Here is a 14,428-nt window from a genome sequence, read left to right on the forward strand (position 1 = left end):
TGCCAAATGTGTGCAAGTGGCTCCTTTAATGTTATTAGAATATTTTAGGTATTGGCTACTGTGTGATGACGTAGCAAGTTTTTGTCAGTGCTCTCAGTGACTCTCATCTCTCATTTTGGAGAGGCTTTGTTCAAGGGCATGTTTTGGATGAAAACCGGGAGGCTTGTGACTGTCCCACTGACTGACAAGTGAAATACAGTCAAGGTCCAGAAAAGTATGAAAAACATTGTCAGAATAGTCCATCTGCCATCAGTGGTTCAACCGTAATGTTATGAAGTGACAAGAATACTTTTTGTGTGCAAAGAATAACGACTTTATTCGACTATTTGTCTCCCCTGTGTCTTTCCACATCATTGTAGCGCGATTTTGGTGAATATCAACAGGACAAAAGCAGTGTACGTTCTTCTGTGTCAGCCGTGCTGCACAGATGTGCTGTTTTTGTTCAAATCAAGGTGGAAATACACGTAGAAAATTTATCCTTGTGTCGTGGCTGACACAGAATAGCAGAGACAGTTTGTGTTCAACGAATATTCTTCAAAACAGCAGTACGGTGATGTGGAGAGACACAGAGGAAACAAATAATTTAATAATATTATAATATACATTAATTTTTTTCTTGGGATGGAGTAACCCTTTAAACAAGGATGTGTGTTTGTGCTTGTGTGTGTGTACACTACTTTACATTGAAACACAGACCCTAGTAACCTAACAGAATACAAATGCAGAGATTATGGCGACGTGTCAAATTAAAGGGACAATTTGGAGTAATGGTGAGTGTTAGGCCACTCAGTCTGAAAGGCAGCGAGTTGGACAGAAAAAGAGGAGTGAATGATTGTGCTCCGTCTTGTTTAATATTCCTGAAAGAAAATGTGCAGTGACAGGAAGCAGGGCAGTGGGGAGAAGGCCAGAGGCAAACACTTAGAGATGCTGCTGCTTTGTTAGTGTCTATTTAATGCATCAGTCAAACTTTTGCTGCAGTTAGAAAAATAGACAAAAAAACAAAACAAAAAAAAAATTGGTTGAAGTTTATATTCATTTAGAGCCAGGGTCTTCAACCTTTTTCAGACCAGAGTATTGGATAGAAAGAGTAAGTGCTGATGTTACGTATTGTATAAAACAAAATGTTATAATCAGCGTTTGCATACAGAGTCATAAACTATTTTTATTATTTTTTTTTATTTATTTATTTATATTTTTGTATTAAATTTTAATGAGACAGTTAATCAAATTGATTAAGTTTAGCTCCTTTACCTTTGGTTGAAGTTAACATAATATGTACGTTTTGTTTTGCAAATATTTCATTAAATTTCATTAAATTGTATTGTAATTAATTAATTCATAGGAAAAAAAAAGTTATACATCAAATTATTACCTAGAAATGTCATAAGACCATCATGAACAATAACAGGTTTTCTTACTGTTGAACTGAGTTGAATTATTTTTCAACACACACACACACACACACACAAACACACACAGACAGACAGTCTAAACAGCACCAACGTTCAGTGTAGGATAATTTGAGTAAGTAATAGGCGGGAGAGTGAGACACAGAAAGAATGATGGGAGGGTGGAGGGATCACTTCTTCTCCATTGTCTTCTCTTTTTTCCCTCTGCTTTCATTTACCCAGACAGGAAGAGTCAATGGTTTAATTACAAGGCTCCAATGCTAGTTAAATTATCAAAATTTAATTTCCACCTTTCAGCCCTCTCTCTCTCATGCTCATTTTCTCTCACTCTTCCAGTCACTCATTTAGCTCAAATCCCATATGTATCCATTATCTTAATGTATTTCATTGGGATATGAAGGACAAAAAGTCTTCTTTTACAGGAGCAGTTAAATCGGGACAACAAATTCATTTTCCCATTTAAAAAAGTCCTAAAGGGCATCAGTATACCACCGTAGCAAGACGTTTCACTTTGATAACAGCAGAAAACAAGTACAAAAATAGTTCATCACTTGATTTCATGCATATCTGGTTCTCTTTAATGAACTGAACCATATCAAGTAGACTTCATGTCCTTCCTAGTTTAATTTGTCTCCCAGCTTTGTTTTTTTTTTTTTTTTTTTGTTTTTTTATTTATTTTTTTGCTGGATCTCAGCACAAACTGAAAAAAAAATCGTCTCCCTTCCCAGCTCAGTGTCAGTCATCTCTTCCGATCGTGCTGTTTTTTGTGCCATTCCTTAACTTATACAACCCGAGAGAAAGAGGAAATTAAAATCAAAGGTTCAGAGCGCAGAGCACAAATTCAAACAAGCCTCAGTGTACAGTTTATTACTCCTGTGTGCATCCTTTCACCTATTTGTTCTTTAGTTACTTTGAAAAATGTGTGTGTGGATCCATGTGCTTGTTTATTAGCCTGTAGCCATGTGTTCCATTCTATCTCCCATTGGGACCATACTTGTTCCTCTTGTCCTGTTTTTGCTATAAAGTAAACCACACAAGGAGACTTTGACGTCCTTCAGACCTCCGCCGCTATATTTAAACCACAATGCCAAGCGTGGCATCTGTACTTACTCCTGTGGGCATTGAACTCACTATCCTACCATTTTTGTTCATGTGAGAATCATTAAACAAGTGCTGTGAAGCTCATTAGTATTGTTTTGTTTATTTTTTAGCTTCCCTTGCCGAGTGCTGCTTTCAAGCTACGTATAGACATTAATCCAGTTGCTGTTTGTGTCGTTTTGAAGCATGTAGCGCAGTGCGCTAATCTAACTAGAGCTAAAGCAAAATACTTTCACTCAGAGTTATCCCTCCCACACCCCCCACATCAACCCCTCTTCTTCGACCTCTTCAGTCCAGTGACCCCCAGCAATCTCTTCTCTTGTAGCCGTTCCGCCGAGTGACCTTCTCGGTGGTGAGCCAGCCACAGGACCCGCACCAGGGCTCGCTGCAGAGCTGCTACGACAGTGGCCTGGAGGAGTCGGAGACGCCCAGCAGCAAGAGCTCGTCCGGCCCCAGACTAGGTGCCCTCCCTCTACCCGAAGACGCCTATGAGAGGACTACGCCCGATGGCAGTGTCGGTGAGGCAGAGCATATGGAAAATGGTAGGGGCAAACACAAAAAAAAGATAAGTCAGAGTTAGGCTAAACAGCTAAATAAAAAGAGACATACTCATCAGTCAACGAGATAGGACAAATTTCACAAAAGGCCACACACTCACACACAGCTACGCTGACACAGATTTACAGATGCTTGTTTATTGGCAGATATGAATAGAAAAGTCTGAATAGGCGGGAATTGCTAGGTTTGTCTTACAGGCTAAGTATAAAACTGTGATTGAAGTGTTTAGTGTGACTGGCTCAACAGCTCACAAGTATTCATAAGCATTAACATATATAGTTAAATACAGTTCATTTGTATTTGTTTTGCTGTGTTTACCCAGTAAGAGCTAAAGGTCGGTTAGCGAGTATAGTATCTTAGTATCAGATAAGGTCAGGGCTGTTTCATTGGAGACATAACTCATCGTTTAAACATCAAAGATTTGCTTGTGTGCCAGATAAATAGATTAAAATATCGCTTTCTTCACTTTTACTGTGCTGTGGTGAGTTGAAAAACACATTTTCAGGAACAGTTCTTGCTTGAGTAATTTTGGCTGTTTTTCAGTAATCACTGTCAGTATGATATGCTGCCGTGCCTATCGCGCTCTTTAAATTGTAGGGTTTAACAGGTGAAATGGCTTGAACAGTAAGAGCGTGTATCTAGTTTCATTGTAGCTGAGTTACCTATCCCTTGTAGAAGCTCTCTGTGGTCAACAGTTAGCTCCATTGTTAATGACCAACCAACCAGTGTTGGGTCTGTATCAATGGAGCCACTGTTGGGGAGGTATTCGGTAGCAGTTGTCGAGCATTAAGGGCTGTCTTGTCCACATTTGATACTTTATCAGCAACAGGTGTTTATTGTGTGAGCTCGGTGTGCCATTTTCCGGGGAATGTCTATTCTGCTTACTCATAGGAATACATGTTAGAAGACCAGGAGCCAGGGTTTGTCTTGGAGTCAAGATCAGGTCCATAGCACTAAAGTTTGCCTAGTGTATTGAGTTACCTCATTGAGACTGGTCGCATGACACTAAAACCTTGTGGTTTGTTGAAGGTTGAAAAATGCTAGACTTGGTAAAGCACTGCAGAATTCGATTTTTAACTTTATCGCAAGGAGAACTTTGTCCTAAATGTGGATTAAACAGGCTTTGTGGAATGGAAGATGTTTTTGCCAACTTACTGCATTGGATCTGAAGCCTTTGCATTTGGACACTTCTGCACCAAATTAGCTCAATTAAAGTCTGGCTCTAATTCAGACTAAGCTAAAAATAATTGGTCACTAGGAGATCGATGCAAGGCTGATTAGATCAAAACTGTGAATTTGGCCATCAGTCAGACCCAAGCAGGAGGGAACATTAAGGAAACATATGCTGATGGGTATCGAAAAGCTGTTTATAGTCTCATTTGTGACATTGCATTGGCTTATATATTTCATGTTATCAAAAGAGGTCATCATTCCATTGTCAATAGTTCAAAGGTTAGGGAAGTTATTGATGTGTCCAATGTTGCCATCATTTCATTTATTTAGTCTCAAACTGCACAACTCCAGGAAGTTATAGACATTTGGATGGATGAATGCACAGAGGCGCATGCACACACATTGTCTCTGATGTTTTATTAGTAATCATTTAATGATCCGTTTGTCTTCTCATCTAGCTCTCTTTCTTTCTCTCTTCTCTCCTGTTTTCATTCTCTCTTGCCACCTCAAGTCTCTGCATTTTCACTCTCTTCCTGTTCCATTCTATCTTTCTTGTAAGATCTTTCAAGGGCAGATGCAAACAAACAGATGAATCAATTTCTGATAAATAAAAGAGATGCCTCACCCTGCTGCTCCCAATCTTTAGGAGAATCAGTGTGTGTGTGTGTGTGTGTGTGTGTGTGAGAGAGAGAGAGAGAGAGCCAGAGAGAGAAGGGTTTAGAGAGGGAGAGATGTTGGGAAAATAGAAAAGTCAGGAGACTATGTTCGGCTTAGAACTGAGCAGAAGTGAACATTAGTACAATAGCTTATGCATTCAATGCAGTTAGAAGTTGATGCTGAAAATTTTCAAAGCTGATGTGCTCTGCTGGGCTCATGCATTATCAAACATCACACACAGAGACTCATACACACTCAAATACACAGCCGGTCACACTTGCGACCCAGCAAAGTTGCTGTCAATGTCTCTTTCATGACAGAAATGTCCTGAGTGTGTGTGTGGATCTATAATTGGCTTAGGCATGCTATTGGTTAGTTCCGCTTTGACTGAGTCTTTTGGGTCGGTGTTAGGTTCATTTAATGCTTTTAATGCTCTCTCAGGAGACTTAGACAACATCCATACTCACTTTTAAGTGTGTGATCATACGTCTTGAGTGCAATTTAGATATATTTACCTTCCAATGGCTTAACACAAAAATACTGACTTTTTTTATACACAAAGTGGTGGGGTTTGATTATAGAAGTTACACACTAAGGTGTTTTGAAGATCTAATGAAATCTAATAGTTTTTTACATTGCTATTTTTATATTTAAAAAGTAGTTTTATTAATACCCCTAGTTTACATGGGGTCACAAATCGTTTTCTTCTGTTTTCTTATATTTGTACATAAGCTTGTTACTTAATATAGGTGATTATATAAATGATCAGATTAATATTTAGTAAGAAAGCTGTCCTTTGACAAATTTATTCATTCATCCAGAGATTTTCTTTATTTTCACTTTATTTGGCTGCAGTCTAAATCACACACACATTAATTAAAATTGAATGTTAATCTAATTAAATGAAACAATGAAATTACATTCCTTAAAGTTCATATTCTTTGTCAAATCAATTAATCAAATAAAGAATATGCACCTTGAGTGTATGTGATATGCTCATATGTATCCCAGGGAGGAAATTATACGATTAAACAAAACTCTGCGCATTTTTATATAAATGTAATTACTTATAATAAAAGTTCAGTGTTTGTTCAGTATATGTTTTCCAAGAAGGCAGCTTTGTTTTGGTTGTTTAAAAAAAAAAAAAAAAAGTCAGACTAAGTCACTGCAAGCTGTGCCAAAAAAGGTTTTGTGAGAAAATGAAACAAGGTCGTCTTCCTCTATCTGTAGCACAACAGGAGAGCAAAGAAAGTTGCGGGTTTTTATATGTTGAAAGGGTAACTTTCTCAGTGTCCTTCTCATGGAAAGCACTCAATTAAGTCAGTTAAATGGCAGTCATTGCCCCTCACAGTGCTGCTTCCCTAATGCTATATTACAGCTCTGATAACCTGGAGTCAATTAAAATATGGACGGGAGATCATACAGACACACACACAGACACCCCTGTAGTTAACAGATGGGCAAAATGCCATCACTTGAAAGAAAGAATCAGCCAAGGTCTGTAATTGTGGTCATTATGCATGTGAAGGATGTGTGTGATTGGGATCCTGGTGAGGTTTTTGTTGTGAGTGTGTTTGTTTGTTTTGGGATTAAGGTCATGGCAGGAACTGGGCGTCCCCCTAATGAAGAAGTCCTGCTGTGAAGATGGGTTTTCCAAAACACACGCTCTCTTTCTCCCTCTCTCCCACTCTTTTTCAATTTCTCTTTCTCTCGCGCAAACAAATGTCAATGCAGCACACGCTGCACAAACATACAAAATATTGATAGTACACAGCGATTAGATATTTCCTCCTTTAATGTGCACATAAATGTACCTGTGAAAGAGAGTGTGAGCGAGCGAGCAGGAAAGAGACTGATTGACTTTCTGTAAAACTCCCGCTCTTCGACTTGGTCGTTGTCAATCGATGATCATCCAGTCAATACATTTGCTCTACTCCTCGTTCTTATCTCTTCCTTCTCTCTCTTCACTCCCCTGTGCTGAACCATGGGACTTGCATCTTCTCTCCCCAAGTGTTTCTCTGCTTTCCAACATTATCACTTAGATGTTATTATCCTGTAACTTTGTGGTTTCATTATGGCTGACAGACAAATAGATAGAAAGACAATGCTTTATTTTCCTTAGAGACAGTGGAGCGTTTGCCAGTGATAAAGATAGGCTTTCTCTAGAGGAACAGTGAGCAAAACTCTCTGACCAACGTTTAAACCCTGGAGACGTCTGTCTCTAGAGTCTGCTTATTAGGCCTTAAGTGTTTCTGTAATCTTATCATGACTGTGGACAGATGCTGGGTGTATAATATGTCTTAAAGCAAGAATTGAGATCTGGCTGAATATAACCTTGTATAATCAACAGCTACTCTCAGATCAGTTAAAGCCCAAGGTTAATGCAATTGGAGATGATGGGAACTGAAATGGTATCTTCAGATCTGTTTATGAATCATAAAAAAACGGCAGGTTTTTTTATTGCCAGTTGTGTTTCAGGATTCACTTTCAGCATTCCACACTGATAGATGTAGATAGGGAAGATTGTGTTGGATCAGCTTGATATTCGCTTTGTTATTTTGCTTTGATTTGCTTGATTGTACACTCTTAAAAATCAAGATACACTGAAAACAAAAAGGTATAGATACACATTTTACTCAGAAATGACTAGTAAATTTCACACCGAATAAAATAGTATCCGCTTTGTGTATATGTAGTGTATGGTTCCATGAAGAACCTTTGTGATCCATACAACCTTTCCATTTTCCAAAAGGTTCTTCAATAGTTGAAAAAAGGCTGTTAAGATTTTTTACTTGTTCTTCAAACTAAAGGAAAATAAAAATGGGGGGAGGGTGTTATTAGCAGCTTCCTTATAGATACCAAACAAACTCACTTGTAGTAGTTAAAAAATATATATATTTGTTAACTGCACAAATTACTTGTACCTCTCAAGTTTGTCTTAGCAACTTGGCCATTAGCAAACATACAGATAAATAAATAAATGAACACCACGCGCACACTCACTTCGTTAGAGAAGCCGGATACAGAGGGCCAGATGGCAATGCCAGTCGCTTTTAATTAAAGCTATTCATATTTCAAGAGCTCGGTAGAGCCTCAATCCAATAAACCTCATTTTTTATTTCTCCAGAACTCAAGCGGGGCCGATAATTGTAGAGAGAGAGAGAGATCACTAAAGCAATGACAAGCATCACAAGCCACCTTTACTGGCATTCGCATTCATTAGAAAGTTTGTGTGTAACCTTTGTTAGTTTTTGTTTGGACTTTGTGGCTTCAGTCAGTTTGGGACAATGGGAGCGAGTTGCTGCGGTTGGTGTGTTGTACGAGCGTCACGTCGGCAGACCTAAGACTCAAGGTCATTTGTTATAGTCAACCAGCACTAAAGAGTTAATAGAGCTCTTCTTTATCAGAAAATTGGAATCAGGTTCAGGATTATGGGCAGGTTCCTACACTTGTAAGGTTGAGTGTGTGCATGTGACATGTTTTGTGGTTGATCTTATTAGGTAAAATATACACTTGCATTCTCATGCGTATTTTGTCTTACTAAAAAAACAGTCACACATCATTAAACAGGATTATTAACACCCAAAGCACAAACACTCATTCGTGCTGCGACCATTATTCAAACATTCCTGTCTTGAATTCCTTTCTCAAACATAAGTGCAGATGGTTAAGCAGTTGTATAACAGATACTCATCTCTGTGTTTGAGAAGATAAAACAGGTATTTCTGGTTACTGGTTTGAATTGTGTAACCATGTCATATTTTACTTCACTCAGCAATTCATCTTCCAGTTGCTTTTAGATGAGACTGTCAGGACGTAGAGCACTAGGAGGTGAAAACGTGTGGATTTTCTTAATCAGTATGAAACAAAAACAAGCTCGCCCCTCTAGCGTGTGCAAACTTCAGGCTTTGGGAGTTCAGTGAAGTGGCAAGTATTGTTCAGGCAGAGCGCCATACTAGACCTGTATAAAACAAGCAGTATTTCACTTGTGTTTCCTGCCAAGTGTTTGTGCGTCACCTGGCTTTTGTGAACAGGTGGAGCCTTCCTGAACATAAAAGCACTAAACATTTTAGAAGCTCTGCGATTATGCAGCCATTCCCAGTGTCTACAACTGAACTGCCCTCTAAGGTACAAAAAAAAAAAAGAAAAAAGAAAAAAAATCTGGCTCGCTTTGGCCTCTGATTTGTGGCTGCTTTGTTCCAACAGCCAAATCATCCACGATGTTGCACCTCAGGAATGTGTCTCTCATTATCTCAAATAATCCTAATTTATAAATTCAAAGAGTGAGAGGGAGTTCAACAACAGAGTTAAGAGGGTGTTTAACCAAGTTATGATTGAATAAATGTTCAAGCCCGCAATGTTTTTTGTCAACAGTGAGTCAACATTGTACAAGTTTAAAACTGCTAATTTAGTTTGGTTGATTAAAGGGTTTGAATAGTACTACAGTATTAATCCAATTTTGCTCATTGGATTAACCCAGTAAATTAATTTTATATTTCAGTAAAGATGTTTTTCAGTGAAAGAGGACTTGTTGGTTATCATGTTACATGTTATTTTTGCATATTTTTCGAGCATATTTGATTGACGGCACTAACCTTTGGCTTTCGCAGCAGTTCGTTTCTTAACTTTTGATGTCCTGTTGTCGCAGTCAATCATTCCAGGAATTCCCAAAGTCCTCTGACTGGAAAAAACCCAGGGGAATAATGAGTCAGCCGTTTGCTGAGCTTATTGAAAGACTCCCAAGCTCCAAGGCTTGACAAGCCTAGGAATACATATTCAGTATTCCAAGACTTGTTAAAAGGAATCGCACAATAGCCTCACAACATAGAAGATTTAGCGTTTTATCTGTACTGCAGCCAAAGTATAGAGAATTCTGTAACCCCGTTATGAAATTATGCAACTCTTTCATGTCAGAAAATACTTTTAACCTATACATAACTGCTTGGAGATTAGTTTGAATGTGTGTTTGAATTAAAATGCATAGGGAAAAACACGAGGGTAACATTTCACTCAGTCTCTCTGGTCAAATGCTTTTATTTACAGCTATTTTTAAGTTCTCTGAACATTAGGATAATTGTTGAAGGCTGTTTCTTTGAGTGCTCTTATTAAAATCCAAGGCAGGCATTAGTGGAGATGGCCGCAAGACCTTTCAAATAAATGAGACACTCACCATCACTTTGTGGCAAGACTTTGAAGTACCTGCAATCACATCAGGTATCGGATCAGCTTAATTACCGAGCTGGAAATTAAACATGATAAAGCGAGAACGGAAGGAGAGAGAGAGAGAGCGAGAGAGAGAGAGATCAGAGGAGGCCGAAAAGTCATAGAATCTGTACCTTAACACCCTGAATATCATTAACGATCTCATTGCCTGCCAACCATATCACATGACTGCTGTTCGCACCATCAGACAACACCACCCATCTATGTTTAGCTAAAGATGATGGATCGCTTTGCAGTGAAGAAGAGATTAACATTACCACCATCACCCCCCCCCCCAATATTTATTTCTCTTGCTGCAAAATGTGATCCATTTTGAAAGGTTTTCCAGCGGTCCCTTTGGCATTGGCCTAGTATAAATCTGCCCCTGTTTTGAGACGAATGAGTAGACTACCAAACTGCAGCGAGAGCTCAAGGTGAGAAAAGGAGGAAGATGCATCCCTGCAGCACAAGAAGCAAAGCCACTGAGGCCTTTGGCATTCTATTATTCTCTTCTTCCTTCCATTCACTCGTCCTCCTTTGTCTTATTAAAAAAGAAACAGGCTGGCATTCCGCTCGCAGAGAGCATGAATGTAGGTGAGGCAGAATGAGTGTGACGGGAGGAGATGTTTCTGCACGTGTCAATTGGTGGCATTTGGGAGGTTCGCCTCAAAGCTCTCGTTGTGCCTCTGTCCCGCACCTCTTAGCATGAACCGTGACCTTTCACAAACAGAAAAGCGTCCGTCTCTCAAACTATCGCATTTAACAGAATCAATCCCTTTCTTTCTAAAAATAAACATTGGGGAATTGTGCAACAAACAGACAAAAAGAAAGTATTCTGTCATATCTGCTCAAGTCATGCATTATGGCAGCATTTTCTTTTTATCAGCATCTGAATGTTTTCTAAGCAAGTGCCTTGATGTCTAGAAATTGCGTGTCAATTGAAAAACAGTGCAAGGTCAGGGAAAGAAAGGAATTGTGGCGGCAGCTAGACAAATAAAATAAACACCTGACAGTTCAGGGAATTATTTTTGGCATTGCTTTTCATTGGGAGCCTGTTGTGAGGTGAATATGCATTGGCACATAATTATTGAAATGTCATGTAAAATATGCCTGGGGCCTGACAAATCTCATTCAAGTCTCTCCTACAACTGTATGCTCCCCACTGCGTTTTGAAGGTTTAGTCTTTTTTGGGCTGCAAACAGTGACAAAGTAGATGCACGGCCACTAGAAATGCACAAAACGCACACACGTGTTCACCCAAACCTTACAGAGAGCCAGGTGATGGCAGTCAAAACACTAGATAAAACTTTTCTACTTTGCACTTTTAACCTCCCACATACCACAACACACAAATGGGCCGATTCAGCAAACAAAAGAACAAAAATGTTCAGAGGTACAAAGAGCGCAGACTTTGAAAAAGGGATGAGTGAGCCCTAAAGGGAGCAACGATTGTTTTTCATTATGTAAAGAGAAGTCGGCATAAAATACTCCAAGACGCAGACAATTACCTCAAGATCACATGACTCTGACAGAAAAGACAGAAGAAATGGATTTATAACCCTTGCCGGAAAAAAAGGATTAGTGACTTTAACACAAAACAAGAGACACACACCTGGTTTGAGGGGACTAGAATGTGAAACAAAAGGTGTGTGTGTGTGTGCCGTTCAGGGCTTTTGTGTGGTTACTCTAAGGAAATAATGACTAGCCATGGGCGATACGAGGCAGGGCCATGGAGGGAGTTTACCAGAGCCCGTGGCTCTCTGAGTTTAGCCATAGACTTCTTTATATTCTCTCCATCAATCTAGCCTTCCATTCTCGAAGGACTTCTATCAGATTGCTTTCCTTCTCTTTCTTTGCTGCTTCTTGTATCCCGTTGTTTTTCCGTCCCAATGTTGCTGTCAGTCTTTCCTTAGCTCTTGCTGTTCTACTTAAAAATTAAACATGAGTGATTAATCCCATATTTCTTTCTTTCTTTCTTTCTTTCTTTCTTTCTTTCTTTCTTTCTTTCTTTCTTTCTTTCTTATGTCTTTACTTGTGTTTGTTTTATAATTAAAAACACTTGCTACTATTGAAGTGAAATATGGATAAAGTTAAGGACTGATTTAGTGTTATGGTTAAGTTTAAGGGAGGATTATAATGTAATTGTGGATTTAATACACATGCAATAACATGACATTTTAATAGAAGTACAATGTAAAATCTTAGACGATAAGTACATTTTATGAAATAATTGATTTAAATGTTACATTTTAGTTAAAATGTCAATTCTTTCTTTCTTTCTTTCTTTCTTTCTTTCTTTCTTTCTTTCTTTCTTTCTTTCTTTCTTTCTTTCTTTCTTATGTCTTTACTTGTGTTTGTTTTATAATTAAAAACACTTGCTACTATTGAAGTGAAATATGGATAAAGTTAAGGAGTGTTTTGGGGTTATGGTTAAGTTCAAGGGAGAATTATAATGTAGTTGTAGATTTAATACACATGCAATAACATGACATTTTAATATAAGTACAATGTAAAATCTTAGACGATAAGTACATTTTATAAAATAATTGAATTAAATGTTACATTTTAGTTAAAATGTCAATTCTTTCTTTCTTTCTTTCTTTCTTTCTTTCTTTCTTTCTTTCTTTCTTTCTTTCTTTCTTTCTTTCTTTCTTGTTTGATCTCCATGCATAGGCTTCTCTTAGATGCAACATTTGCTGTAGTGAAGGGGGCTGGTGGTGGATGGATTGACATAATGATAAAAACCACCCACACTGATTTAGTGCCACAGTGCTTGGATGATCTGACAAAACCGGAGAGAGGTTTTAATCCGTAAGATGGGCTCCTCAAATCCACTCACAATACCCACAAACAATACACCCACCCCTGAGGATGCACACACACAAACACAAGCAGAAACCAAGCGACAAATTGGAATTGAATTCTGCATAAGGCCAAGGCTCAGCAAGTAGGCCATGGCAAGAAATATTTGTGTCCGATTTATCCGCTGCAAAACTAGAATGAAAACGACTCCCCCTCCCCACAAAACCTCCCTATTTGTTGCTTACAGCCTAGGCCTAATCTTCAGGGTTTTTTGATGGTCAGAGAGAAAAGAAGGATGATAAACAGAAATAAGCGCCTAAGTCAGGCTCCCTCTATTGTTTGTTTAAGCTTTGTTATTTTTCTCTCCATTTTTAGCATGTTTGTTATCATGGAGGTGGCTTAATATGCAACGGCCACTATTATGAAGGAAGCTCTGTTCTTTAGAGTCCTTGCATACGAGTGAGGATATTTTGCTAACAGGTGCAATGCTAGCAGCCTCATTTGTCTTGAACACACAGAGGTGATTTATTCGATAGTGCAGGTTCCCTTCGGAGAAAACCGCTAGCTCTGCTGTTACTGAACAATATGGCTGACAGTGCTGCCTGTATATATAATATTAGGTTAGTCTGCTTTGCAAGGCATCCTTTTAGTGTTGAAAGTAATGTGTTACTTCAATCGTGTTATTTTTTCTCTGTAACAAATATCAGAGACTTTTTTTATTATTATTATTATTATTATTATTACATTAAATGTAAAAAAAAAAGTGAATATATTACAAAGGAGAACAATTACGATAGATGAGTTATAACAAATACAATTACAAAAAAGAGTAGTTAAGTGTGATTAATTAAAACCTGTAAATTAACCATCCATCAGAAAGACTAATATTAACCCCTTACTAGTAACCCCCCTTTTTTGGCATGGAGACCGAAATTACATACCCAAAATAAAAAGGTTTCTGCTCATGATTCTTTCTGACTAGATACATAATCAACCTTTGTTCACAAAGCTGACACTTTAAAGTTTACTGTTCAGGAATCAGAATCACTCAGACTGTTATGATAATAGAGATATATAAGCTCAAACATAAAAACAAAAATAAAAATATTAAAAACATATGTTTTAAATGTATTTAAAAAAATGTTGATGTAGGAAATGAGTTTGAAAACACAGTGTAGCTAAGGCCACAAGTCTTCCAAGACTTCATAAAAAATTTCATAATCGAATCTGTAAAACTGTGAATTTTATGAAATATTTTCTAAGGCCATGTCATGTGTGTTTTTAGAGAAGGCTAATCAGATTGATTTATGGCCCTTGTCATCTCTGTAAGATCTCACATGTAAACTTTCCTGTGCTCTTTGTGTATGTATCACTGTTGAAAACTGCCCGAATCATGATTGTATTGTTCTCACCAAACGGTTCTTTCACACCTCCGCCAAGTATGACACATTATCCGCATTATTCTTTTATCATTATTCTTTTGTTTTTATTCCACCTTTATTAGCCTTGATTGTGGTTTTTCAGGCTTT

General features: G+C 38.1%; 1 protein-coding gene across 5 annotated transcripts in view; it reads left to right on the forward strand.

Annotated features, from left to right (window-relative positions):
• Positions 1-14,428, forward strand: part of pcdh7b (protocadherin 7b) — a 116,115-nt gene that overhangs the window by 54,972 nt on the left and 46,715 nt on the right. For 2 of the 5 annotated variants that reach the window (XM_052561872.1, XM_052561875.1), the window contains exon 2: positions 2,833-3,049. The exons of 2 other annotated variants lie outside the window; for them this stretch is intronic. In XM_052561872.1, coding sequence (XP_052417832.1) covers positions 2,833-3,049 — 217 coding nt within the window. The remainder of the gene's footprint in view (positions 1-2,832; positions 3,050-14,428) is intronic. One more of the 5 variants, XM_052561873.1, reaches the window with a different exon arrangement.

This window comes from Carassius gibelio, chromosome B7, assembly GCF_023724105.1.
Source record: "Carassius gibelio isolate Cgi1373 ecotype wild population from Czech Republic chromosome B7, carGib1.2-hapl.c, whole genome shotgun sequence".
NCBI classification, from domain to species: Eukaryota; Metazoa; Chordata; class Actinopteri; order Cypriniformes; family Cyprinidae; genus Carassius; species Carassius gibelio.